General features: G+C 40.7%; 1 protein-coding gene across 1 annotated transcript in view; it reads left to right on the top strand.

The window, feature by feature from the left end:
* Positions 1-26,568, top strand: part of LOC111576524 (adenylate cyclase type 6-like) — a 37,506-nt gene that overhangs the window by 1,635 nt on the left and 9,303 nt on the right. Inside the window, exons 2-11 of the mRNA XM_023282241.3 lie at positions 540-738; positions 856-1,747; positions 20,889-21,038; positions 21,466-21,587; positions 23,156-23,267; positions 23,548-23,675; positions 23,809-23,967; positions 24,069-24,210; positions 24,377-24,505; positions 26,480-26,508. Of these exons, the coding sequence (XP_023138009.2) occupies positions 857-1,747; positions 20,889-21,038; positions 21,466-21,587; positions 23,156-23,267; positions 23,548-23,675; positions 23,809-23,967; positions 24,069-24,210; positions 24,377-24,505; positions 26,480-26,508 (1,862 nt within the window). The 5' untranslated portion in view covers positions 540-738; position 856. The remainder of the gene's footprint in view (positions 1-539; positions 739-855; positions 1,748-20,888; positions 21,039-21,465; positions 21,588-23,155; positions 23,268-23,547; positions 23,676-23,808; positions 23,968-24,068; positions 24,211-24,376; positions 24,506-26,479; positions 26,509-26,568) is intronic.

Below are 26,568 nucleotides of genomic sequence, written 5' to 3'. Positions count from 1 at the left end.
CTGATGGTGCCCACTCAGTAGGCCTTTGTTGTCAAATAGAGCACACCAATCCCTGTCCACTCAAGATGTTAGGGGCAGATTGCAGTGACACAGCGTCCCCGAAGAGTTGTTTGTCTCCTCCAAAACCCCCCCAGTGGTAAATGTTTTTTAATAAAGTCTAGCAGTCAGTGCAGTTTGTTGAAATGGGACCGAATTCAATGTTATGGTTTGATGATGAAGCTGAGCAGCAGCACCTGAGGCATGTTGCAATAATTGAAAGAGGCTTTTCTGTCACGAGCCGGAGTTCTGCAATCAAAACTAAAAATCATTTCCAAGAAAATGCTGCTGGGGGCAGGTGATGATGGAGAGTGGAATGGACAAGCCATTGACTAGATGTTACATCTGGTCTCAGCTATTGATTGACAAACTCTCAGTGTGCACCGAAACACATGTAACATGACGAACGCATGTTTATGTATCCATAATGATCCTGGTGATATTCCCTCAGGCGATGCTTTCTCAACAACATCACGTTTTGTTTGTGCGTTCCTTTTTTCCAGGACAACAGGTGGTCTGTGAAGACACTAGGCGGTGTATAGGGTTGAAACACTGACTGTTTCCACAAAAGAAGGGAGGCTCAAACGCAGACACACCTCTGATGCCTCTGGCCAGTCTGAGCTCATGGTTTGTGCTCGCTGGGATCAACTAGTGGCCTGGCCAAAGAGCGCAGTGTTGCTACACACAGTACAGCCCACACAGGTGAGAGGATCCTCCAATCTCCCTGAAACCGCCTTTTTGCATGTTGGATGTTCCGAACAGTTTTATGTAAGGTTTTACTATTCATATGTTCTGTTTATTTCCCCGTGTTTTGCTTAGGATGTCGTGGGCCAGAGGCCTCTTTGCAGGCAGAGTGGATGAGCGAAAGACAGCATGGGGAGAGCGCAATGGCAAGAAGAGGAAGGACAGCTCGTCACTATGCAACCCACGTTACATGAGCTGCCTGAGGGACCCGGAGGACTTAGAGACCCCTAATGCGGCCCCCCAGCATTACCACTGTGGGGCAGGTACCAGTGGGGGCAGCTTTGGCCTGCGCTGTGGCTGGCAGGAGGACCACTATGGGAAAAGGATGGTCGGCGGTGGGGATCTAGGACTAAAAGCTGTGGATCTGGGCTTTGAAGATGGTGAGCTGAAGAGCAGGAAAGAGGAAGAACTGGGGGAACTGGAGGGCAGCTGCAGGGCGATGAGCGCGGCGGACTGCTGGAGGCGGCTCGTGTGGGTTTTCCAATCCAAGAAATTTCAGTCCAACAAGCTGGAGCGTCTGTACCAGCGCTACTTCTTCAGGCTCAACCAGAGCTCTCTGACCATGCTCATGGGGGTGCTGGTGGTGGTGTGTGGGGTCATGCTCGCCTTCCACTGCATCCACTCGACCCCCGACGTGGCCTACATCTCAATACTGTCGGTGGCCATGGCGCTCTTCCTGGCCATGATGGTGGTGTGCAACCGCAACGGCTTCCACCAGGACTACATGTGGATCGTGAGCTACCTGGTGATCGGGGTGCTGATAGTGGTGCAGGTTTTCGGGGTGCTCATGGTGTACCCTCGCAGTGCCTCGGAGGGCATCTGGTGGACGGTGTTCTTCATCTACATCATCTACACTCTGCTGCCGGTCAGGATGAGAGCTGCTGTGCTCAGTGGAGCTGTGCTGTCCACCATTCACATAGTGACGGCGTGGCGGCTCAACCAAGAGGACAAGTTCATTTTCAAACAGGTACGTGACAGCAGAAGTAATATATCGTCCGTAAAGATGGATAGAAATGTATGTTTATGTTTGTCGATTAATCAGTTGAGTCACTTGTCAAACTACGATTGTGCAGGTACCCACTTGTGATGTATTTCTGCGCCTTTTTTTGAAACACTGAATTTCTTTGGGTTTTGGTTGACCACAACAAACAATTTGAATGCGTCTTCTTGAGCTCTGAGAAATTGTGTTGGACTTTTTTTCATAAACTTGTTGCGGCTTTAATTGAGATAAGCAAAATAGTGTGTTTGTGCAAGTGCTTACAGGTAAAAGAATACATGAAAAGTCCAGTCCAATCCAATATTGGCATGAAGCGCTCCTGGCAATCGACATGTAAAATTGGTTACCTCAGAATTGGAAAGTTTGTCAAATCTCTGACATGCAGGAAATACTTCAATCAAATGCCCATTTTACCTACACTTTCAGCACTTTACTTTAAACACACAGTTACAGTCGCTGTTCCTTCGCTCCATGCTGACTGCTTCTCTAGGTATTGTGATGAGGAACAAAATCTACAGTTTTTCCCAAAGTTGGTCCAAAGCCATCTCGAGGCTTCAACAGCTCGAGGTAGTTGAATCAAATGGGCGTCTTCCAGTATTATGACATCTGTAGTTTAAGATTATCTTTAAAAATTCACACTTAAAACATGGAAACTTTAGAAGAAGCCATTTGATTGTGAGACTCCGACTGCTGAGGCCTTGTATCAGTTGTCCTCACAATGCATTATTGAACAAAACTACAACTGTGGATTTGGTTCTGTCACAGTGAAGTCATGTTTCATGGCGAGCATGAACAGGAGTACTAATAACATGGAGCAGTCATTCTGTGCACAAATATGGCGATGTGAGTATAGTCACATTGTGACACTAAATCTTTACAATTTTAAATGATCTTCTTGTGCTAAAATGGCGTTCCTGATTTGCTTTTGCAACCATCTGTGAAATTTAAAGTGAATATTTATATTTATGTGTAAACAAGGCCACATATCTCGGATTCATGCTAGTCAGGGCCCGTTATCACCCTATAATTGAGTACAATGTTGTTACCGTATTCACCGGTGGAAACGCCCTACTTTCTCTTCCCATCAATATAGGACAAACATTGTACAGACTCCTCAACCCCTTTTCCATGTCAAAGGTGCCGTACTAAAAGTAGATGGTGCTGTAGATCCTGGCAGCTTTTCAAATGAGATTTTTAATGAGCCTATGTTTTGTGCTGTAGGGCAGCTATTGGCAGCTCTTTGGGGGTTTGTCGAAGGTCATCTGGGTTGAATGAGCCTGTTTAACTGCATCGTAGAGGAATATCATGATAATGTAGCATGGTGCCATTCAGGCTGCTATTCCCTAAAACAAGGAGACTATTGTCGTAAAATGAAACCGGGTGGGGTGGGATACTCAGATGACTGCAATGAATTTTTATGGAAAACAGAATGATTACTTCTTCATTTTGGAAGCTGTGGGAAAAAAGAAAATCAAACAGGATTAGACATTTATAATGACTTCAGCTCTCAGCACAATGGAAAGTTCTTCATTGCTTTTGTGTGTTTATTCTTTATTCGGTACATTATGTTACTCTATAAAGTACACAGTGTTTGTATTAATTAGATGCAGACTGTATCACTCAATTATACACAGCATTTCTAAAAATATGTATAATGAGGTTAAACCTGCAAAACAGAAGTAAATAATGTTCTTTATTTTTATCAACAGTTATTCTGACTAGCCTTTTTATAATAAAGTTATTGTGTGGTAATTCTACATTATGTCAAGAAACTGTGCAAAATCACAACAAATGTGCTTTTTTTGATCCAACCAAAGAGTCCAAAACACCATGTCTGTGTATAAAAATGACATATTTCAAAGGTTTGTCGTGAAAGTAATCCTTTCAGCCTTTCCTTATCTCAGCCTTCCCCAGCTCGAGCACACCAGCTCACTTACACATCTGCTCAAGCACTGTAAAACTACTGTACTCCATTCAATGGCAAGTTATGGCATTAGAGTAATTTAATTATAAATGAACCGAAAATAGATTCCGAAGAAGGATAATGATACAGACAGTCCCACCTTCCTTAGATCTGTCACGCATGAATGCCGGAAATCTGTATCTGTGTTTTCCATGCAGTCGGTATAGGCTGTAATTTCCAGCTGAAAATGCTGTTTTATTTCACTTATGATATCCAATAAATAAAAAAACATCATGTGGACAAGGTAACAAGTCAAAAAAACTTCAGTATTTCGGTGAAAATCCCCATATCTGAGAAATTAGAACCAGCAAATGTTTTGTGTTAAAATTACTTTTTATATATTTTTTGTTGTTTGCCTTAATTGACTATAGTTTTCTAACTGTACATGTTTCTGGTATTGTACATGCTAGCATATTTCCCATTAAATCAGATCAGAGCCATTGTTCATTTTTTTGGCAACACCTCCACTTTTCCAAGTTTAAAACTTATTGCACGCTAACTTTATCAATTCTATTATATGTATGAACCCCACATTTTTTTTTACCTTTTCATTAGCAGTATAAAGAACTGTGCTGTAGTTTAAAAATTTCATTTGTACGCGTTTCAGTGTGGATTTTTGTGTCCCCATCATGGCCTTCATACTGTTCTTAGTTTTTTTTTTTTTTTTTTTTTTATAACCACTGACAAAAAAGATCTCATATGAAATGATCAGATTTAGAGAAAAGAAATACTGGAACAAGATAACCTCCCAAAAAAACACATGTGGACTGAACTGATATGTTATTGGCTTTTCTCTACCAACCATCGCTATTAAGCAACCAGATAAACGTGGAGCCACTGTGAATAAGGCAATATTGACATAACTCCAGTGGTCCAGTGAGCTTGTGTGTTAAGTGCTCATGCCCCAGACTAGACAGGGTGACTACAGGCACATTGGTCTGTTGCCTCTGTGTGCTCTGGCTTCGGCTGGTTGCTTTGGTCCGCTGATGATGGACCGCTGCCCTGCCGGAGGGCCTGGACCCTCAACACTGTATGTTCCAGTTGTCTGAACAATCAATGGTGGGACGTGGTTGTCGCACTGTTCAGCTAGAGCAGGGGCGTCAAACTCATTTCAGTTCAGGGGCCACATTCAGCCCAGTTTGATCTCCAGTGGGCCGGACCAGTAAAATCAGAGCATAATAACCTATAGATAACAACAACAACGCCAAATTTTTCCTTTGCTTTAGTGCAAAAATGTTTAAGGAATTACCTTTATACAAAACATCACGAACAACTGGAAATTTCTTAAGAAAAAAAATTCAATTTCAACAACGTTATGCTTCAGTTTATCATTTACACATTAGAACCTACAGATCACAGTGTATCTACAAAAGCACAAAACATTTAGTCCCAGGTATCTGGAAGTAAATGATATAGTATTTTATTTTATGATCAAAATGACAAAAGTCAGACAAAAAAACAACAAAAACAAGACAAAATATGACAAAAATGAGACAAAAAGTTACAAAGCGACAAAAAAATGGATAAATGACAAAAACAAGACAAAAAAATTACATAAATGACACAAACAAGACAAAAAATGGCCAATGCAGAAACAAAATGACAAAAAAGTTGACAAACAACACAAGCAAGACAAAAAAAACACAAAAACGATGCTCAAAACAATGAATAAAGCAAAACACAAAATGACAAAAATAAGACAAAAAACACGAGCTAGATGAGAAGGAAACACAAAACAACAAAAACACAAGACAAATGACAAAATTCAGACAAAAAAACAAGACAGAATATTAAAACAATGACACACAAAATTACAAAAGAACAACGAACAATCTAGTATTTTACTTTATGATCAAAACAACTTGTCATGGTCTGGAAATTATTTTTAAATTTATAGTTTTACAAATTTATACTTTGCTGTTAATGTCTTCTCTCTAATTTTTACACTTTACAAACTTGTCCTGCGGGCCAGATTGGACCCTCTGGCGGACCGGTTTTGGCCCACGGGCCACATGTTTGACACTACTGAGCTAGAGGCTGATTTGTTCTCTCTTGGGCTCATAGACTTTTAGTACAGACGGAGATAATGACGTCAGGATTGTTTGGGGCTGTGTAAAACTGTATCAGGCCCATCTACACATAAATGTTTCCAACTTAAGATCATTTTCGGGGCGGCTTTGCAGTTCAGCAGGTAGCTCTCAGCTGCTCATAGTCGTATGAATACCGACCATTCAGCGTCTGTATCGCACATGTAAGTCACAAACTCCATGACTGTTGGCGTCACTCTTCCTCTGGGACCTCGTCATCCTCCAGCTCTCTCTTTTTGTCCCAGCCTTTTCCCTCCTTATTTGTATTTTCCCTGCGGATATATTCATGCAGGATCAGAGCTGAGAAGATGTGGAACTGATGACAGCGAGGACAAAAGCCTTCTTTGTGAGGGACCTCCACGATGAAGCTGGAGAGGTGGTGGTGGGGGGTTTGTGGAGGGTTACAGTGGTGACAAGGGGACAGCCATGGATAGAGAGCATGAAATAATCCCAGGCTGACTCACTCTGCTGTAAAAGAGCCGCCACTCTCTTCTCTCTCTTGCTTTTTTCTTCTCTCCCTTCACTCTTTTTCTCTGAGTCATAATTCCATTCTCACAAAATCCCTCTCTGATGGAGTGGCCTTTTATTTCACAGCCAGCTGAGATTGAGCTCACCCTACTCGTGGGGATTGCTTCCATAGATCTCCACGTTTCGCCGCTCGGCTCAGCTCTGTAGGGCTCCGTCAGACGGCTACAAATGTGTAGCCGATGAAGGTGTAGTTGCACTCAGGAAGAAGCAAGTTACGCTGCTGCTCTTCACTTGAAGCGACACCACGATCCTGCAGGGCTCAGAGAAACCTCAGTCATTCTTACAGGTGGTATCTGCTGTCAGGGTTTAAAGCAGGGGTGTCAAACATGCGGCCCGCAGCCCAAAACGTCTCTCAGAGTGTTAAAATTACTGAAAAGGCATTAACTGCAGATTGTACATTTGTAAAAGTGTAAATTTTAAACAATTTCTAGACCATGACAAATTGTTTTGATCATAAAGTAAAATACTAGATTGTTCATTGTTCTTTTGTCATTTTGTGTCTCATTTTTATCATATTTTTGTCTTTTTTTCCTGACTTTTATCATTTGTCATGTTTTTGTCGTTTTAGTTTCTTGTTTTTGTCGCTTTGTGTTTCCTTTTTGTCTCGCTTGTGTTTTTTGTCTCATTTTCCTCATTTTGTGTTTTGCTTTGTTCATTGTTTTGTGTATCGTTTCTGTCGTTTTGTTTCACGGTTTTGTCATTTTTTGTCTTGTTTGTCCATTTTTTGGTGCTTTGTAACTTGTTTTGTTTCATTTTTGTCATTTTGATTCTCGCTTTTGTTGTTTGTGTGTCACTTTTGTAACGTTTTGTCTTGTTTTTGTTGTTTTTTTCTTTTTTAAAAAGTAAAACTCTATATCAATCAGTTCCAGATACCTGTGACTAAATGTTCTGAGTCTTTGTAGATGCTCTGTGATCTGTAAGTTGTAATTTGTAAATGATAAACTGAGGTATAATGTTGTTGAAATTGAACTTATTTCTCTTAAGAAATTTCAGGTGATTCATCATGTTTTGTAGAAAGATAGTTCCTTAAATGTGAACATTTTCAGAATGTACTTTTTTGCAGGAAAAAGGAAACATTTGGAGTTGTCCTTATTTATTGGTTATTATGTTATGATTTTACTGGTCACTTGAGATTAAATTGTGCTGAATGTGGCCCCTGAACTAAGATGAGTTTGACATCTCTGGTTTAAAGGAAGTTTAGTGCAACGTTCTAGTAGAAAGCAGTTGCGTAATTTTGTCTTTGTTCCTTGTGGTGGATCAACACTTTCTTTGGACCGTTCAGGTTTTATCACTCCTCACTGGCCTGTCGCTGGTTTTTGCTTCCAGCTTTAAAATTGAGGGAAACTTGGCAACTCTTCTCAAAACATCCAATTTGTTCACAGTTATCGCCGTTCTGAATCAAGCCAATGGCTGCATTAGAGTCAGTTATTACTAGAACTGTTAGTGAGAGTGATGAGCGTGTTCTCATCATAGTACAACTTGAGTCACTTTTATACATTTCACTTTGAAGCAGTTTGGATGGCTTCATTTGTCTTCACTTTTATTGCTCATGATTACTTGTTTTCTTTGAATTACTGCAAGCTAGATGACACATCCTGCTGCCTGTGAAACTCAGTTCAGCTCAAGCTGTCGGAAACCCTGCATGGATATTATTTTGACGGGCTGAAATCCCTCCGCTGTGGTAACTCAGCCACAGAAGGGTCAATTTATTACTTCCTCATCTTCACTTCTGCTTACTGGGATTTTGCATGCTTCATCCCTTTAAATGCATTTGGTATAAAAAGGCTGCTGTGACAGCCAGCGTTGTTGTGGAAGCTGTTTTATTCCCAAGTTTTGACAGATGGCTGATGACCAGCAGCCCTTTGATGAGATGAAGCCACCAAATTCCAATTATCATTTTCATGGTGCCAGTATTTGTTGTCATGTTTGGGTTTCTGACATTTCCGCTCAGCCTCTTAGCCCTGAATGTCACATCTACTCTCTGTTACATGAATACACCAAACTTAACCAGACGCAGAAAGTGCTTTGCATTCCAATGGCTTCACAGTTTTCTCTATTTGTAGTTTTTGGTTTAACCCTCCTGTTGTCCTCATTTACAGGCACCAAAAAATATTGTTTCCTTGTCTGAAAAAAATACAAAAATTCAGCCAAAAAATTCCCCATATTTCTGAAAATTTGCAAAACCTTCAGGAAGAAAATTCCAATAATTCCTCAAAAATTTCCCTTAAAAGTTTTTTTTTTTTAAATAATCCCCCAAATTTGGCAAGAGAATTCTTGTAAATATTTTCAAAAAATGAGTAAAAATCTTCCCAAAAAATCCTAAAAATATCTAAAGTGATTACATATATATCATTAAAGCTTCTAATATTTTCTTTAAGAACATTCACAAAAAAATCAACCAAAATCCAGCAAAATTTGCTGGATTTTGGTTGATTTTTTTTGTGAATGTTCTTAAGAAACATTTGTAACATTTCTTTTTTCCACCAAAAAATGTTCAAAGATTTCCCAGAAATGCTGAGAAGTTTCACTGTGAAAATATATTTTTTCCAACATTTTCAAATTTTATACCAGGTCAATTTTGACCCGCAGGACAACACGAGGGTTAAAAATGCAATAATAGACAGTACCTGACTTCTATCTCACCCTGGGTTCTCGTCATGTTGGCTGAGAAGTCACCCTCCCGCATTGGTCTACTTTGGTCCACACACCTGAGTTATGATTTTAGCTCATGGCCAGACACATCACATGGTCCAAAACAGATATTTTTGGAGTGTTTCATGTCAGAAACCACCTGTCCCAAGTCTCTTGCGGGTAGATGAAGCCTCAACTAACTTTTTTTTTTTAGCAGGGGCAGACAGATTATGTGTGGAACGACAACAGAGGAATGACATGCAGTGAAAGTCTGCGGTGACCGAGGGGTTTTATCACCAATGTGGTATGTGCCCAAACCACTCAGCTATCAGATCACCCAACAACTAACTTTCCCATGATTGGCTGAGAAATTTTCCTTTGATATATGTATTTCCATACGTTAAGTATGAACAGCTGTGTGTCCATCCGCCTACATGTACATACGGGGGATTATGTGACTTACCACACCATTGTTTGGTTCTAAGACTCTGTAACCAGTCAGCATGCATCATGATGTCATACATGGATTTACAAGGAACCAGACAGAAGTTTGGATAACCAAATCCTCAATAAAGAGAGGAGCCACCGACAGACAGCTCAGAAATAGTCTCAAAGGCGCATCTAGTCTGCGCTTTGGTTATTGTGTGCTGATCCAAGACTAGAGGAGGAAAAACCTGTTCCTTTGGTAGATTGTTGTGGGGTCAGCGACTGTAGGACTAGTGGAAACATACTGATCTCCTACTTGAACTGGTGAAACAGATAGCAATCAATGAAATGTCACAAGAATGACTGAGGCATGCAAAATGCATTTAGGCCAGAATGTTTGTTATGTGAGGAAAACCTGAAAGCAGCTACACAGGCTACCTTAACCCTCGTGTTGTCATGTGGATCAAAATTGACCCGTTTTAAAGTTTGAAAATGGGGAAAAAAAATATTTTCACAACTTCTGATGTCCACATTTTCAACATTTTTGGAAAATCTTTGAACATTTTTTGGTGGAAAAAACAAAATTTTTTTTGTAAATGTTCTTAAAGAAAATATTAGAAGTTTTACTGATCTATATATGTAATCACTTTAGATATTTTTAGGATTTTTTGGAAGATTTTTACTCATTTTTTGAAAATATTTACAAGAATTTTCTTGCCAAATTTGGGGGATTTTCTTCTTCCTGAAGGTTTTGCAAATTCTCAGAAATTTGGGGAACTTTTTTGCAGAATTTTTATATTGTTTTCAGACAAGGAAACAATATTTTTTTGGTGCCCATAAATGAAGACAACAGGAGGGTTAACCTTTACAAAGTAATTTATGATGTTTGGTCTGGAAAGTATGACAGGATCCGTGTCTGATACTCACATGTACTGGAGGGAAATACCCTCTGCTCTCTGGTTCGAACGTGACACTAAAAGAAAACGAAAATGTCTGTTCAGATAGACTTTGATATTTCTTTTAAGTGTGTCAGAGGTCACAGTGGCTTATTGTTAGAATTTTTTTTTTGAGATAGAGCCAGTTGGTGGAGTTTTAATAATGAAACCAATTTTCCTTTGTATCATAGTTTGAGCAGTAACAACAAAAGAAGCTGTTTAACATACAATAAACAGTCCAAAGTTATAAAAATCAGATTATGTAAGATTCAAAATGATATTGAAATATGTGACTCATGCCTTTGATGCAAACATTTCAGGCATGACACTTGTTGCTGTGGGCATATTTTGGTCAGCACTCAACAACCAGGCTATTGAAGGTTCATACTCAGCTCTGCTGAAACTGAGCAAATCTGCCGTCCAGTATATAGACTTAGACCAGGATGTCAAACTCATTTTAGTTCAGGCACCACATTCAGCTCAGTTTGATCTCAAGTGGGCCGGACCAGTAAAATCAGAGCACAATAACCTATAAATAACCACAATTCCAAATTTTTCCTTTGTTTTAGTGCAACAAAGTACATTCTGAACACATCTAAGAAATTATCTTTTTGCAAAGCAATATAACAACTTGAAATTTATGAAGAAAATTAAGTTCAATTTCAACAACATTATGCCTCAGTTTATCATTTACACATTACAACTTCCAGATCACAGAGTGTCTACAAAGGAATAAAACATTTAATCATCTGGAACAGAATGATATAGTATTTTACTTTATGATCAAAATGACAAAAGTCTGACAAAAAAAAGACAAAAACAAAACAAAAAATTACAAAAATGAGACAGAAATGTCAAAAAATTAGACAAACAACATGAAGCAAAACAACAAAGAGACAAAAATTTGACAAAAGTTACAAAGCGACAAAAAAATGACACAAATGACACAAACGAGATCAAAACTGACAAAAGTGAGAAGCAAAATGACAAAAAAGTAGACGAACGATACAAGTGAGACAAAAAAACACAAACCGACACAAACGATACGCAAAACAACGAATAAAGCAAAACACAAACTGACAAAAACAAGACAAAAAACACAAGCGAGACAAAAAGGAAACACAAAATGACAAAAATGAGAAATATGATTTAAAAAAAGACAGAAAACAAAACAAGCCAAAATATAATAAAAAATTGAGAGACAAAATGACAAAAGAACAACGAACAATCTAGTATTTTACTTCATGATCAAAACAACTTGTCATGGTCTCAAAATTATTTTAAATTTATGGTTTTACAAATTTACAATTTATAGTTAATGTTATCTCTGTAATTTTTACCCTTTACAAAGTCATGCTTATGGGCCGGATTGGACCCTCTGGAGGGCCGGTTTTGGCCCGCAGGCCGCATGTTTGACACCCCTGACTTTGACAGACTTTATTAATCCCCAAAGAAAAATTCGGTTGTTCAGCTGAGTATTCAACAAGGGGGTAAACAATAAAACAACACAGAATATTAGGGTCAGGAACAAAGTGAAAGTAGCATAAAATGAAATAAGATAAATTTAAAAAAAATAAGATAAGAATATAGAAAATATAATATAGAAAGAAAAAACTAACATACAAGAATATACAAGAGTGATACAGAAATGTGCAAATGACATAAGTATATATATAAATGTAGGAGCTATACATTAATTGTTGTTTTCTTGTAAGGTTGAAGGGCATATAAATTGTTGTGTTAGTTTGTTTACAATATTATTTTGTGATTAGTTGAATAGATTGATAGCGGGTCACAGGCATATGGGTGGGGATAATCAAGCAACTATATTCATCTTTTCACCTGTCTTGAGTTTTTTCATTGTTTGAGAGAAGGTGAGCTGGATCGCTGTATTTTTGTTGACCGCTATCTTTCTTCGATTGCTTTGATTACTTTGATTATGACTTTGTGCACATTATCATGAGTTGATTATCTTTTTTCTTTAATAAAAGGTTCAATTTATGCGCTGCAAATCTCAGTGGATTCTGTTGGTAGCATGTCAGACAAACAGGCCCAGTCTCAGTCTCTCAGCGACTCCTGTTCATTTAAGTCGCTCCAATAAATATATGTGCAGCTACATACATGCGTGCCATCTTTCTGCATGAGCTGCATGCATCACAGCAGCAGAAATGAAATGGTGAGAACCCATCGTCAGGTACTTTGGGTTCTAAACAATGCACCGGCTCAAATAATAGATTCCCCCCACGGTTTCGCTCCAAACCCCACCCCTTCTCAGAGAGCTCGTGACTCATCCACTTACTGTATTACAACCACAGGCAATGATGCAAACCCGGATAACTTCCATCACCATGGGTGGGAGAAATTAGGATTAGTGATAAGCGAAATGTTGCTCTTAAAATACAGCCAGTGATAAGGGAAATAATAGCCGGGCTAATAATAGCTGTGTGAGTCAGGGACGAGGAAGTGCAGGCTTCTAATAACAGTTCATGGTTTACTAACAACTTGGCTCCCCGCAAAAGTAAATACAGGGATTTAAGGCTGAACTGCAGTGGCGGACAGCCAAGAGATATATATTAGGAATCCATTAGTGGAGTTAAACGCTGATCTGTGTGGCACGCATGGCCTCAGGCTCGTATGTGCACTTTTACTGTGGACCTCTCTGAGAGCAGCTCCTATCCGAGTGCAGGAGACAGGAAGGTGACTGGTTCTCTGTCAAAGGTCGCCGTCACACCAGCCAACTGTCTTGTTATCCCCGGTCTCCTGGTTACAATTACACTGTTAAAACAGCGACAACATATGTCAGCCTGGCATGAGAGCGCGCTACTGGACTGAAGCTGTAATAACATGTCCACTATCACAGTACAAATAGGCAACACCTTCCTGCCTGTGAAATGTACACCGCTCTACACAACCTTTGTTTTTATTCACAAAGACATTGCAGAAGCTCTTTAAACTGCTCAAACACTTCAATCTTTGCCTGACCAGCTTGATATATGGATAAGTACATAGATGGATGAATGCTTTATTCACCCCCGTGGGGAAATTCAAGGTATCCAGTAGCTCACACATGTTACTTTAAAGAAAAATAAGATGCTGATCGTGCTGGTAGAAGAACCAAGTTAAGGTGTAAGAAAAAACATACAATAACAACATTGTATTAAAAAGTATAAATACAGTATAACAACAAAAATAATACGTGAAAAGAGCAGTTCATTCTAAAGGTTTTGTCCAGTTGCTGTAGGTTTTTTTTTCTGTTAGCTGCTAAGTTGAAAGAACTGAACCTCTGTGTTTCTCTGCATGTCTTTTCACATTTTTCATGAATGATGTCAGATACAGTAACAAGACCCTGGTCCCATGATTGTAATTTCACACACTCAGGGTTAATCCACAGAAAGTTGCACTCTGTCTTGTGCCTCAGCAGGATCCTCCCACTGAAGTATGCAGAACGCTTAAAAAGCAGATTGTTTCTTGCCTGTGTTTTCTTAGCAATAGTTCATATTATCATGTTCTCTCCGGAGACATAACAAAACAATCATTGCCTGTTTTGACGGCTGAAATATGGCACTGTTTTTACTGAGAAGCTCCTTTACAGTAGCGGTTCATGCTGTAGTTTTTTGAACACGTGCTGAAACTCTACACCTGTGCTTTTATTGTGGTGAAAGCGATGTTTATGTATTAGGCTTCATGAACGCGTCACGTGACGTTTCCTGAAGCTGGCCCAGGAGGCGGATGTGTTACATGCGTTCCCAATCAGCTCATCTTGACTGAGCGATTCGTGGAAGACAAGCCCTCTCTGCTGTTTGAACTATAACCTGCTTCTCTCCCATTATTGATCCATGTGCTTTGTAGTAAAAGCCAATATTTTGTGTGGTTGAGGAGACAGAACAGGGAAGGACGGTGGTTACAGCAGTGCTGTGAATGTTGTGTTTATATAACAGAACTGAACTCTTGTGTGTTTTTATTGGCTCAAACACATGTTCCACTTCTTATTAATTCCCCGTACTCAGTATTTAGAGACAATCTTCTAGATGTACTAAAAGATTAGACAAACATGGTACCATACTTGTAGATATTTTTCGACTTGGATTAATCTTTTAATATCCATGCTGCTCAACGGTGGCCTTGGGTTCATAGTTTACTTAAAAGGAGATGCAACAGCAGCTGAAATGGGAATTCCTGGATGTTTATCTCACACAGTACAAGGTTCACACAGCTCGTATCAGTGAGAGGAGCCAGCAGAAGAGTTAATGTCACTGGTCGGCTGGCTGGTTAGGCCAATTAAGCAGATTTTGTGTTCCTTCGGCCGCCGTGCTATAATTGCAGCTGTGCCTGTGAGGGTGTGAGTGGGCAGGAAGTGAAGGGTTAGCGAGGACACAGCTGGGAGGACAGTGTTGTGTCCAGTCCTGGATGCTTCCTCTCTCCGTCTGACCAGGCAAGCACTGACCCCGACCACTGAGCAGCCGAGACCACTGACAAACAGCAACCTGCTGCTCTGAAACACAACTGTTCACGCTTCACTATTTTACGGAGCAGTTATTTCATGGAAAATTAGGCGGGTAGATACAACCATACAGTGCCAGTTACTGATGCTAAAACTCCTACTACTATTGCTTCCATTAGTATGTTAACATTCTTGTCTATAAATATATAGTATATTAACATACAGAACAACAAGCAGCTTCAAGGCATTTTTTACTCAATGTGTGCCCATTTTTCTATGAAATATAAAGTCCTGCACCTCCATGGAAACAGCCCAACCTTGACTAGGAGTAGAGAGAAATCCAAAATGTCTTTTGTGCATGTCGAGAAATGTTTTCTGTGCGGTATGATAATTATAATGCCATAAATTACAACAAAAGAAGAAACAAAAGTTGAAATTTTTGGATTGTTTAGTTACAAACACTTAAAAAACAACGGAGTCCATATATAAAACATTCTTCCAAATACCCACAGGTGTTAGTAATACTAGAAAAAAATCAATGACTGTACATACTATAGATATTTACTTATTTTAGTTACATTTTTTAACTTGTTTCCATACTTGTCTTACATACACTCAGTTCAGGTGAATAATCTCTGAATTTTTAACATGTGACTGTTCATCACAGCTGAGCCACTAGTGACCTCTTGGTTACACCAAGGTGTTAAAATTTTATGTATTTAACAGAATCTGATTATTGTAAAGTATTTATTTTTGGCAAATTTTGAAAATGAGGCATGTAGAATAATACGATTTTGATGAAAAATCACGATTTTAGACTTCCTGAAGGAATGTCATGTTATACATTATCAGTTCAATGACAGTTGAAAAGTTTAGAATCAGAGACAGTTGTTTCTGGTTTTACAGGCTCTGATAAATGGGGTAATTTTGGTGGTTTTTTGTTCTTTTTTCAGATTTGCAGGTGGGTTTTGGGACTCAGAGGGTTAAAATCTTGATGAAAGATTGTTCAACTGACTGGTCATTCATCTCCATTTCATCTATTAATGCATTTGTGGCACTAAATATTCTACGATTCCAGCTTCTCAAAAGTGTAATTTTGCAACTTTTCTGTGTCTAATGATTGATGTTTTTTGTATCTTTGGGTTCTGACACTGATTAGACAAAACAAGTTCAATCAAAACTTCCCTGGGAAACTATGATTAACATAATAGATTAGAAATTAAAATTAAAAGTGGTTACAACCCTTCAAAACTTGAGGTTGGTCACCAGACAGAAATCTTGGCAAAGTGAGGGAAGACAGACAGAGACAAACCCGATATGCCACATGATATTTTACCGCCAAATGAAGTCAGCCACGAGAAAGTAATAAGGAAAAGTAATGTGACCCTCGTGCTTTGTTTTAGAGAACAGCTGCATTCAAGGCTTTCAAAAGGCACGGCAACAATAACAACAAAGAATCTTTTCTATCTGTGTCCACTTTTGCCAAGGTTGTGCCCTTTTACCAGTGTAAGTTTTTTCTCTGAAGCCAAGCAAGTTTCTCTGTTGCTGTTTTACATATTCTTGTCCGTCTTGATGGTCTGAAGGTAAATATAGATTCAGTGGCAGGAGAAAAGTGGTAAAATCACAGCCAGGAAAATGTATATTGTTGTCAATGAGGAATTTGAACTTTGGCCAGATGAGAGTAAACTGAAAGTTGAGATATTGAAATAGAAGGACAGATTAACCCTGTAATATTTAGATTTTTGGAAAATTTTGTAGGTCAAATTAGACTGACTGTAGTTTAAGCTGGTTGTTGGAGTTTGTTGTAGCCAGTAATTCTGGGATGGCTGGGAGACTTTCCTCATGTATGATTTTCCTCTTGCAACTATTAATTCAGGATCTGTTTTTCTGACAGATGTGCGGCCGGGGTCCAGCTCTATTTAGCCTCGTGGAATTTGCTTCAACGTTTCACAAAGATTACTTCGTGGCCTCGCTGGTCGCCTGAGACCAATTTTGGTTTGGCCTGAGCCACGACAAAAACAGAGCTTCGGTTCCAGATGGCAGAGGCCCAGGATGGCAAACCCAGGCACCCCCACCCCTCTGCAACATTTACCTTTTTAAGAAATAGAGCCATTCTCATGCCAGTAATTACATGTTACAGTGACCCCAATTAGATCAGGACGAGTGCAACAAAGTCTCATAGTATTGTCTATTTTTACTGCTTGAGCACCACATGGTATATTTTCAGGCTATGATCAGCAGTGTGTGACTGGGCTTCGACGTTCATCTCTGTAAGAGATTTTAAAAGCTCCAGATGCCTATCAAAGGTCATGTGCTGGAGAGCAGCCCCCATGTCAACAGCAGTCAGTGTCCCAGGAGTCTGTGTGTTGACTTGTGGGATGTAGAACTGTGGCCTTTAAAAGTTTAAACTTCGGCTTTGGTGGAGCTCAGGGTTGGCGGAATATCTGAACTCAACTTATAGTGCAAGCCTTTTTAAATACACCTGAATAGATCCAAACTATGACAATGTAGGTAATGCTTTTATAAAGGTGACAATATGTGGTACCTGTGATTATCAGTCCTTAGTTTTTCCTTCTTTTAACCACTGTTTTGTCATTTCAGTATAGTTCCAAATTCATGTGACAGCCTCACCTCTTCTCACAGACTGAGCTTCACTGAAACTACTTAGAACAAACAACAAAACACTTGTGCAGTTACTTTGGTGCAGCAGATTGTCATGAAAATCTCTTTTATTGATCAGTTTAACATGTCAGTTGTGGCATTTGTTTTGAGTGGATAATGACATTGCTGTCAGAACTTGATCCGTGCACACGGACATTCCAGCGTGCTTGTGCTTAAGGGAATTGTCCGTTGGGATATTATTAAAGACGGACTGGATTTGCTGTGCGTTTGCCAAGTAGAAATCTTTTCCATCCCCTTCCCTCATTTGTTCTTTAACGTGCTATCCTTCTTCCTTACTTTATAAAGCACCTTGCCGTGAGCCGCACCTTATAAGCCAATGTTTGGACTCCTTTTAAGTTCACCGCCAAGACGGCACTGCTTAAGTAAATGTTGAACGAGGCTCATCTTTAAGAGCCAAAAGTCTGCAGGAAGAATGGTCAGGAGACATGAATGGATGATACTCTTAAGTCCAGATTAGCGGTTATAAAGAGAGTGACACTGTGCTAATGGAAAGGAGCGACTTCTGCCCTCTTTGCACCACATCACTGTTTGCAGAGGGGAGCGTCAGCTGTGGATCTGTGCTGGATTTGCAGGCCGGGGTGATATATGTGAAGCAACAGACACAACAAGCTCCAGGATCAAAGAGCTGCCAGACCAAAAGGAGTCACACACACACACACACACACACACATATGCAGAGCTCACGCACGAGATTTATTCAAAAGCCTGTGAATGCTTTTGCCTCTAATCTCCAGACCGTGTGGTGACTAAGCATATAAGGTGGCATTAACACAAGCTTTGTTCATGGTGTTTCTGCACACTTTAGTTTCACTTATAGCTATGAGGCTGTTAGCTACCCTTCAAGATGCATTCAGACAGTCGTTGCAGCTCTTATAATGCTGAACCCGAATGCCCCCTTACCTGCTGAGATTTTGGGCTTTTGTAAGTTTCAATAGATGCTGCACTTGCATTTGCATCGCATTTGCAAATAAATGTGCATCCACACTGCCACATCACCATTGTGTGCTCTCCTGTGCAGCAAAAACACACAAACTTCTGATTAGGAGACTTCCCAAGCAGCGTCGCAAACAATCCACGTGCGTTGCTAAACTATCAATAAATCAATTAGCGAGGAATGTCTTTACTGGGAAACCAGGCGGCTCACGTGGGAAGCTGCATTGTCTGAATGCAAATTGAGTGCACTGTTGAGAAGTGTGGTCCTGGGAGCTGCAGGTGGCCCTGTATCAGACAGACCACTTAACTAAGTTATCTGCCTCACTCTTTTCAGAGCCATCTGTTTGCTGCTAATACAATCACGTCGTATCAGAGCCGTTCAGGTCTGGAGTGTCAGGTCTCCATTGGTCGTCTGTGACATTCTATCAGGCAGCTCCGGCCTGTCACTGATTTATGAACACAATAGGTTAATCACTGATTGAGTGATGGTGCGGTGCAAATTCAGTGTTGCACTTAGAGAACAATCACACAGCCAGCCAAGTAAAGAACATGAGGAGATGTTCTTTGTAGGCGGGTCTTTAACAGCCGCTTGATGACACGTCTCACACGTCTGGACAGCTTTGATATGTATCCGTGAAAGCCGCCTGATAATTCATCAGCTATTCTCTGTCATCCTGCATCAAGGAGTTCAGGGAAAACTACTTCTTATTCGCACCTAAAAAGCTGTTCGAGGGAAACCTGGTTGTCTGTGTATCTCTGTGAATTCAAAAAATGGGGATATACTGTATTTTGCATGCTCAAGTGTTCATTCCTGAATAATGCTGTGTCTCAGAGGTTGGGTTTTTCCTAATACATCAAAGGTGTGTTCATCATCATTTTATTTTTGCTTACTGCTGTGTTCCTAATCTAGTTTAGCCATTTGTTTTCAGGTAGAATAGGAGACTGGCATTGATTCTCCCAACACACATTGTGGAACTTGCCTTCTACCGTCCTATGGTAGTGGTTTCAAGCACATGTTGTTAGATTATGTCTGTCTTGTTGTGGCAACAATGCTAAGTTCTTGTGTATACACTGTAAACCTCAGGTCAGGACAGTGGTAGAAAGCCTGGCATCACTCCACCAGTTTGAACCTGTGTTTTCATCTACTTGCACTGCGTGGATTCGGTGCTAGAACTCTTTTGATTTCATTTTTACTTTGATAAAAAGCAAAAATACATCCCTGAAAATATGCAGTGTACGTATACATGAAGATAATCATCCTCTATCTGCCTTTTGCCATCCTGCAGATAAACACAAGTTACGAGCACAAACACACACTGGTTTGGCAACATACCAAGCGTGGCTCAGACATACTGGTACCGATGATGAGATTTTTTCAGGTCTTCGATTTTGGTCCTAATGCTGTTATTAAGACGGATTGAAGCCCAGTCTTTGTGTGTGTACGGTGCCTGCATGTCTTTTTCTCATTATTAACGATATCATCTTCAGAGGAAACACTCTGCTGCTCTGGTCATGGGTCAAGTGACTTTCCCAGGCTGGAGTGTGTTTGTGAACATGGAGAGAACGTGTGTGTGCGCATGCCCATATGTTTCTGAGCAGAGGGGAAGTCCAGAGCTCCAGGCTCCATTCCTGATGTTAAGTCTTGGCTGTGGACTAGTGAGACAAGAAATCACTAACAGACCTACACACTGGCTTACCACACGCATCCAAAAACACACAGACACACACAGAAAGTGGCTTCAGCACAGAGGAATGCCTTTAAGGTCAATGACCCCGAGAAGTTAACTGTGCACTATAGCTAAACTTAATTTACTCAAGCCACAGATAATGTTCTACAGATTGTGCACGGCATTCTCATTGCCAACATCTGCACTCGGCACACACAAGAAAGTTAATTCCTTCTTCTGTTAAAGCTGTACATTCAGACACTACCAGCTGTATGAAGGTGGCTCTGTCTTTCTGCTTTACACTGCTGTAAATAGCTCCACTTTGACAAGAAAACCCTGTTTTGCTGGGTCACGTCATCTGTTCTTGGCTTTCAGCAAAGCCATTTTTCACACGCTGGATATATCTGTCTGTTTTTTTCCCCCCTTTTTGACTGGATTCCGTTCTGTAAAGATAAATGTTCTGCTCAAATAGAACGAAAACTGGAGTCACACAGTTCTCTCGTGTCTCCAGTCATGCATCGCACTGACGCCTGTGGGCTTCCTAGCTGCCATTCAGAACGCAAAGTGAGGAAAATGTCGCCTCGCAGAGCAACCATGAGGCCATGCTCATCATCTCTAACCAGATCACATCTAATGGCCCCTCAGACGTTTGAGGAATGTTTCGCCCCGCAGTAATTCCTATGACATAGAGTGTTACCAATTTTCCTCAGTGACCTCACCCAGGTCAGCTGGAGTTTACTGTATGCTTGTGATGTGACCTGTCCATATGTGCTGTTTTTCCTCTTGAACATCTTTGTCACGTGTTTGTCTGTTTTCAGATCAGTGCCAACGTGCTGATCTTCCTGTGCACTAACATGATCGGGATCTGTACCCACTACCCTGCTGAGGTCTCCCAGAGACAAGCCTTCCAGGAGACAAGAGGATACATTCAGGCCAGACTGCACCTGCAGAGGGAAAACCAGCAGCAGGTACATATATGCATGTTCACACACAGAAAAACACCTGCAAGTTGGAGCAGAGTAAGAAAGGAGGGCAGCCGTGCCCACGTCCTGCAGGAAAACACACACATACACACACGCACACACACACATACACAAATGCAAAAGAGCAACAAATGGGCGTCTCCATTTTCTAGTCTAATTTGTTTGTCTCCCTTCTGGAGGTCAACAATATGTCCTGGAGTATAACACGCACCTCCACTCCTCTCTATTTGACTAACACGTTCCCACACAGATGCCAACGAGGGAGGGTGACTCATTCAACGTTCTAACAGTGGAAAATGATGAAAATGAATGGAGTCTCTCTCTCTTTCTTTCTCTCACACTGTCTTTCTGTCTGTTTTTTAATTCCTCTCTCGGTCTGTTCTCTCATTCTGTGTCTCTATCTCTCTCTCAGGAGCGCTTACTGCTGTCAGTGCTGCCAAGGCACGTTGCCATGGAGATGAAGGCTGATATCAATGCCAAGAAGGAAGATATGATGTTCCACAAGATCTACATCCAAAAACACGACAATGTGAGGTAAATGCACATACGTGCTTCCACACAGACGCGCGTTGGAGAAGATGTTGGGTCTAGTTTGTTGTCTTTCACCCCACTCCACTGACTGATGCGTAAGTTACAGAGTCGCTTCAGCACCTATTTCCCTGACAGCATGTATTATGCATGTTGTTGTTTATTGACGCTGACAGCATCAGCTGCAGTAACAATATCGACTTAGGTGCACCGCTGTGCTTTCCGTTGCAAATGATCGGAGGCAGAACTCTCACCACTGGATTTCACCTCCTGAGTGGGAATAACTCGGTACCAACAGGTGATTGAAACTTTCCAATGGTGGGGGCGAATGAAACGAGGCTGCGGCAGAGATCTCCTGTCACAGGTGACCCACATAGGTACAGGTGATGCACTCAGTGGAACAATCTGCCGCAACAGCACGGCCCTACCGAGGTGTAAACTTACAGGAGCAATCCATTACCCAAATGTAACACAAGATTAAAACCGGCTGTCTTTGTCCAAAACTGATGCTGAGGTCTTTTCCTAAAAGCTGCTAAACCGAAGTAGTTTCTTTTTTGTCATGCTGAAAGTGTAATTACGTCACTAATGTCCACAAAACAGACCTATAACTTAAAATTGAAGCTATAGACCTGTTTTGTAATTAAAACTATGATCAAGAGTTTTAAGATTATGATCAGTCAAGTGATACACTTGTCAAGTGTAGTTTTACCTCTAAATTACTTGTTTAAAAGCATTTTCTCATTGTCTCCAAGTAGTACATTTGGTAAAACTTTAACTCACAGTTAAAGTTAACATAATTTCAATTATGGTGCTTATTTTGCTAAAAAACAAAAAAACATGCAACAGTAGCATCTCCATCCAGAAATAATGTACCGGTTACTTTGAATAACCCACAAATCCTGCTGTCAGCTTTGTTATGGGGCGGTGAAAATTGTTGACAGTGGGAAGCAGAAATCTGAAAATATGGGCAAATAAAAAGACGAATGCTGCCAAAACTACACCCACAGCTTGGAGAAATCCCACAGGCGCTAAGCGAGAAAATAAGTTGCTTGATAATTTGGGTGAATCCGTGCCTTTAGAGATAAACTAGTGGCTCACAGCCTCGGTCACGGTGGGAGACACAGACACGCTGCCGTTATTAAGGACCAAATCCACCGTCAGTGGATGATCTCATGAGGCCCACAGCGCCATCTGTTGCCTTCCAGTGGAACTTTTTGTCTGTGGTGTTGTTTATCCTCGCCTTTCATTACTATCAAAAGTTAGCAATGAAAGGCATGCAGACAGGGGGGATGGAGGGGGGTGGCGTTCTCAGAGGGAAGGGCTGGAAGAGGTGACCTACATTGGCCTAGATGATGAGAGCCAGAGCTGAACAAATGTCTGCCTCCTTCTCTCTCCCCTCCTGCTCTCATGGCAGCTGGACTCGGAGGAGGGAGGAAGGGAGTGAGGGAGGCGCTAGACCATGCTAACTCACTCTATACTTTATCGATTGATCTCCTTTTGTCTTTCTTTTCCTGTCTGTCTGTTTCGGCCACCCTGTGCCCCTCTCACCTCCACCATCATCACCTCCCCTGCAGCATACTGTTTGCTGACATCGAGGGCTTCACCAGCCTGGCGTCTCAGTGCACGGCCCAGGAGCTGGTCATGACGCTGAACGAGCTGTTCGCCCGCTTCGACAAGCTGGCCTCGGTGAGCACCGACACCTGCAGGAGAACTTTGAACCGCTGCTTCTTATGTAACCATACATTATGTAGCTGTCACCGTTCGCATGACGAAGCCATAATGATGTACTTACTTGCAAGAGGGGGGTGGGGGGTGGGAGTACTTAAGTATTGTGTAACACACCAATTAGACCATGCTGAGAGTGATGAGTCATTTAAACTGCGCATCTATTTGACATGAGCATGGCTTGTATTAGCTGTAATTGAAGGCCCTAATATTTCATGTGTTATGCGTCTTTGCCGTGCAGGAGAACCACTGCCTGCGCATCAAAATCCTTGGAGACTGTTACTACTGTGTGTCTGGGCTGCCTGAGCCCCGGGCCGACCACGCCCACTGCTGTGTGGAGATGGGAGTAGACATGATCGAAGCCATCTCGTGAGTGAAATGCACAAAAGCACACCGAAAGATCCTCATGCTGGGTGTGGGCGCGGGTAAAAAGCAGCCTCACACGGCTTTAAAGTGACTCTGTGATGGCGGTTGTTTGACAGCAGTGTGTGTGCAACTACAGGCTGGTGAGAGAGGTGACGGGTGTTAACGTGAACATGCGAGTGGGCATCCACAGTGGGCGAGTTCACTGTGGTGTTCTGGGTCTGCGCAAGTGGCAGTTTGATGTCTGGTCCAATGACGTGACGCTCGCCAACCAAATGGAGGCTGGAGGAAAAGCTGGGTAAGTCCCTCCTGCTCCACCTGCTGCTGCACTGAAGCAAACTCCCTGTTTAGTTTCTGAAACACTTGCTTTTGTGTGCATGTGTGTGTATGTGTGTGTAGGCGTATCCACATCACCAAAGCTACGCTGCAGTATTTGAACGGGGACTACGAGGTGGAGCCGGGATTTGGAGGAGAGAGGAATGCCTACCTGAAGGAGCACAACATTGAAACCTTCTTGGTTCTGGGCTGCAGCCAGAAAAGGGTTAGTGCTTTTCAAACAGACACACGTGTCCTTGATTATCTGCATGACCTCCTCAACACATCACACCGGTGCCATATTTCACACAAACAATATAATGGCTTGTCACCCGGCATAGAAGACCTTATTTGTCAAAGCATGTACCCTGTTGGGGTTTCTTCACTTCCAGAAAGACGAGAAAGCCATGATGGCCAAGATGCAGCGAGCACGTGCAAACTCTGCAGAGGGACTGATGCCACGTTGGGTTCCTGATAGATCTTTCTCCCGAACAAAGGAGTCCAAAGTCTACAAGAAGATGGTGAGACACAAACAGGAAGTGCTTTACTCACTACATGGCACCTTTTTTTCTTTTCTAGATCAGATTTCCAGTGTCATTCTTGCCATTTTCTCCAATAAAAGCATAAATGGAACATATTGTGTCCTCCTGGTAGCTCATAGTTACACATTTGTCGTTTGAAGTCATTCAAGTTTCAGAGGTAGATCAACTTTCAGACTTTCTGAGGCCCTAAAGGATGGATTGTAAAAACTGTAGTGATCCCACAACATCAAGTCAGAATTAAAATCGCATTCAGGTTCAGTGTTTTGATTTGTGACCAGATATTTAACTAATGATATTCTGCATACTGCATTTTTTTTGTTTAGTGCAAATGGAACACCAAACTATTCTGCTGTATTAATTGCAGGTAATAATAGTGTTTCATAGCTTTCCTGTTAAATAGCCAGAAGATTTATATTTTTAATGCTGTTAACCCTCTGAACCCCCAAATCCATCAGCAGGTTTGAGAGACAAAGATGGCACCTTTTTCAAAATGGCAAAATTACACCATTTATCATTGTCGGAAACTGTAAAAAAAAAAAAAAAAAAAAAAAAAAAAATCAACTTTCTGACGGTGCTTGAACTACTCATTTGTGAAGTGTCAGTATGGCCAATATGCGAAATGGTCAGAAAAATTCACCATATTAAAGCATAAAATCATCAAATATTCACCAAATAGATACATATGTACATGAATATAACATGTACTACTTTCTGTAAAAGGCAAAAAATTCTGCATTGCCCTCCACAAACATGAAGCCATTACTGCGACCAACAGTTACGTGACAAAAAATCAGGGACTATTCGAATTTCAAACTGGGCTGAACTGCAGGCTGTGTTCACACAGAGCAAATATGAGACAGGTATGGAAACGAAACAATAATGTAAGTATTAAAATATCTACAGTATCAAGAGTCACCGTTTTTTAGAGTGTTAGTAGTGTCAATATATAATTGCGGGACTTTTTGTATCATAGTTGACATTTTTGCTGTTTTCAGGCCTAAAATCAACATGGCTTCCTATAACCAAACACCACATGGCATTTTTACAGAAAGATTCTTCTAAATATTATATATACAATTGATTAAAATTGAAATTGAAAGTTATTTATAAAGATATATATATATATATATATATATATATATATATATATATATATATCATATTTTTCATTTCTCTCTACTTCCATTATTGTGCTGTTTTCATATAGAGGTGCAGGATATTATACTGGAGTGAAAAATGAGACCATAATTAGTAAAAATTTATCAAATTATACATATATATATATTATAAATATTAACTGTGATGGTGAAATGGTAAACATGCCTGTTTATGCATGTTAGCTCTGTCATTGTTAGCATGTTAGCAGGCTGACAGCAGACATGATAAATGTGGCAGCTTCATAGAGCTGCAAGTGTAGCTGTAGACTCCTTTTTTCTTTTAGAGTACCTTCACATCCGTTTAAATGTGACAAATATGTGCAGAACTGACCTGTAAGAGACAATGGGAACTTAAGAAGAAATATTGATCTGCTTCCGTCAAACAAACATGAGTCACAATAGGGCTCCCAGGGAGTTCCTCTTATGCTTACTAAAGTTAATCTGATGAGAATGCAGCTGGAGATTTACTTTCTCACCCACTTTCTCTTATTTTCTCCCTCTCACTATGCTCAAAGTCTCATTTCCTATTCTTTCCTGCATTCTTTCCCTCTCCTCCTCCTTTTGTCCTCTCCATCTCAGAGGGTTTGAGCCCTAGGGGCAAACAGGGTGTAATTTGAAGCCTCCGAGCATTAATTAAAACATCAGTCTGGCTCACAGGGATTAGCTGTGCAGATGTCTGAGTCTGTCTATTTTTCAGTTGTACTGTGGCACCACAATAATCTCTCTCTTTACTCTCTTTTTTTTTTCTCCTGATCTCTCTGCTTTATGCTCTCTCTGTGTTTTTGCTTTTTCTCAGGGCATCGATGCAGCATCCAGCAAAGACAAGTGAGTGTTTTGGCTCCACTTTTTGTTATTAGGGCAGCTTTTGTTATTAGTGGTTGACTG

This window comes from Amphiprion ocellaris, chromosome 8 (assembly GCF_022539595.1).
Source record: "Amphiprion ocellaris isolate individual 3 ecotype Okinawa chromosome 8, ASM2253959v1, whole genome shotgun sequence".
NCBI lineage: Eukaryota > Metazoa > Chordata > Actinopteri > Pomacentridae > Amphiprion > Amphiprion ocellaris.
This window is presented reverse-complemented; position numbering and strand designations above follow the sequence as displayed.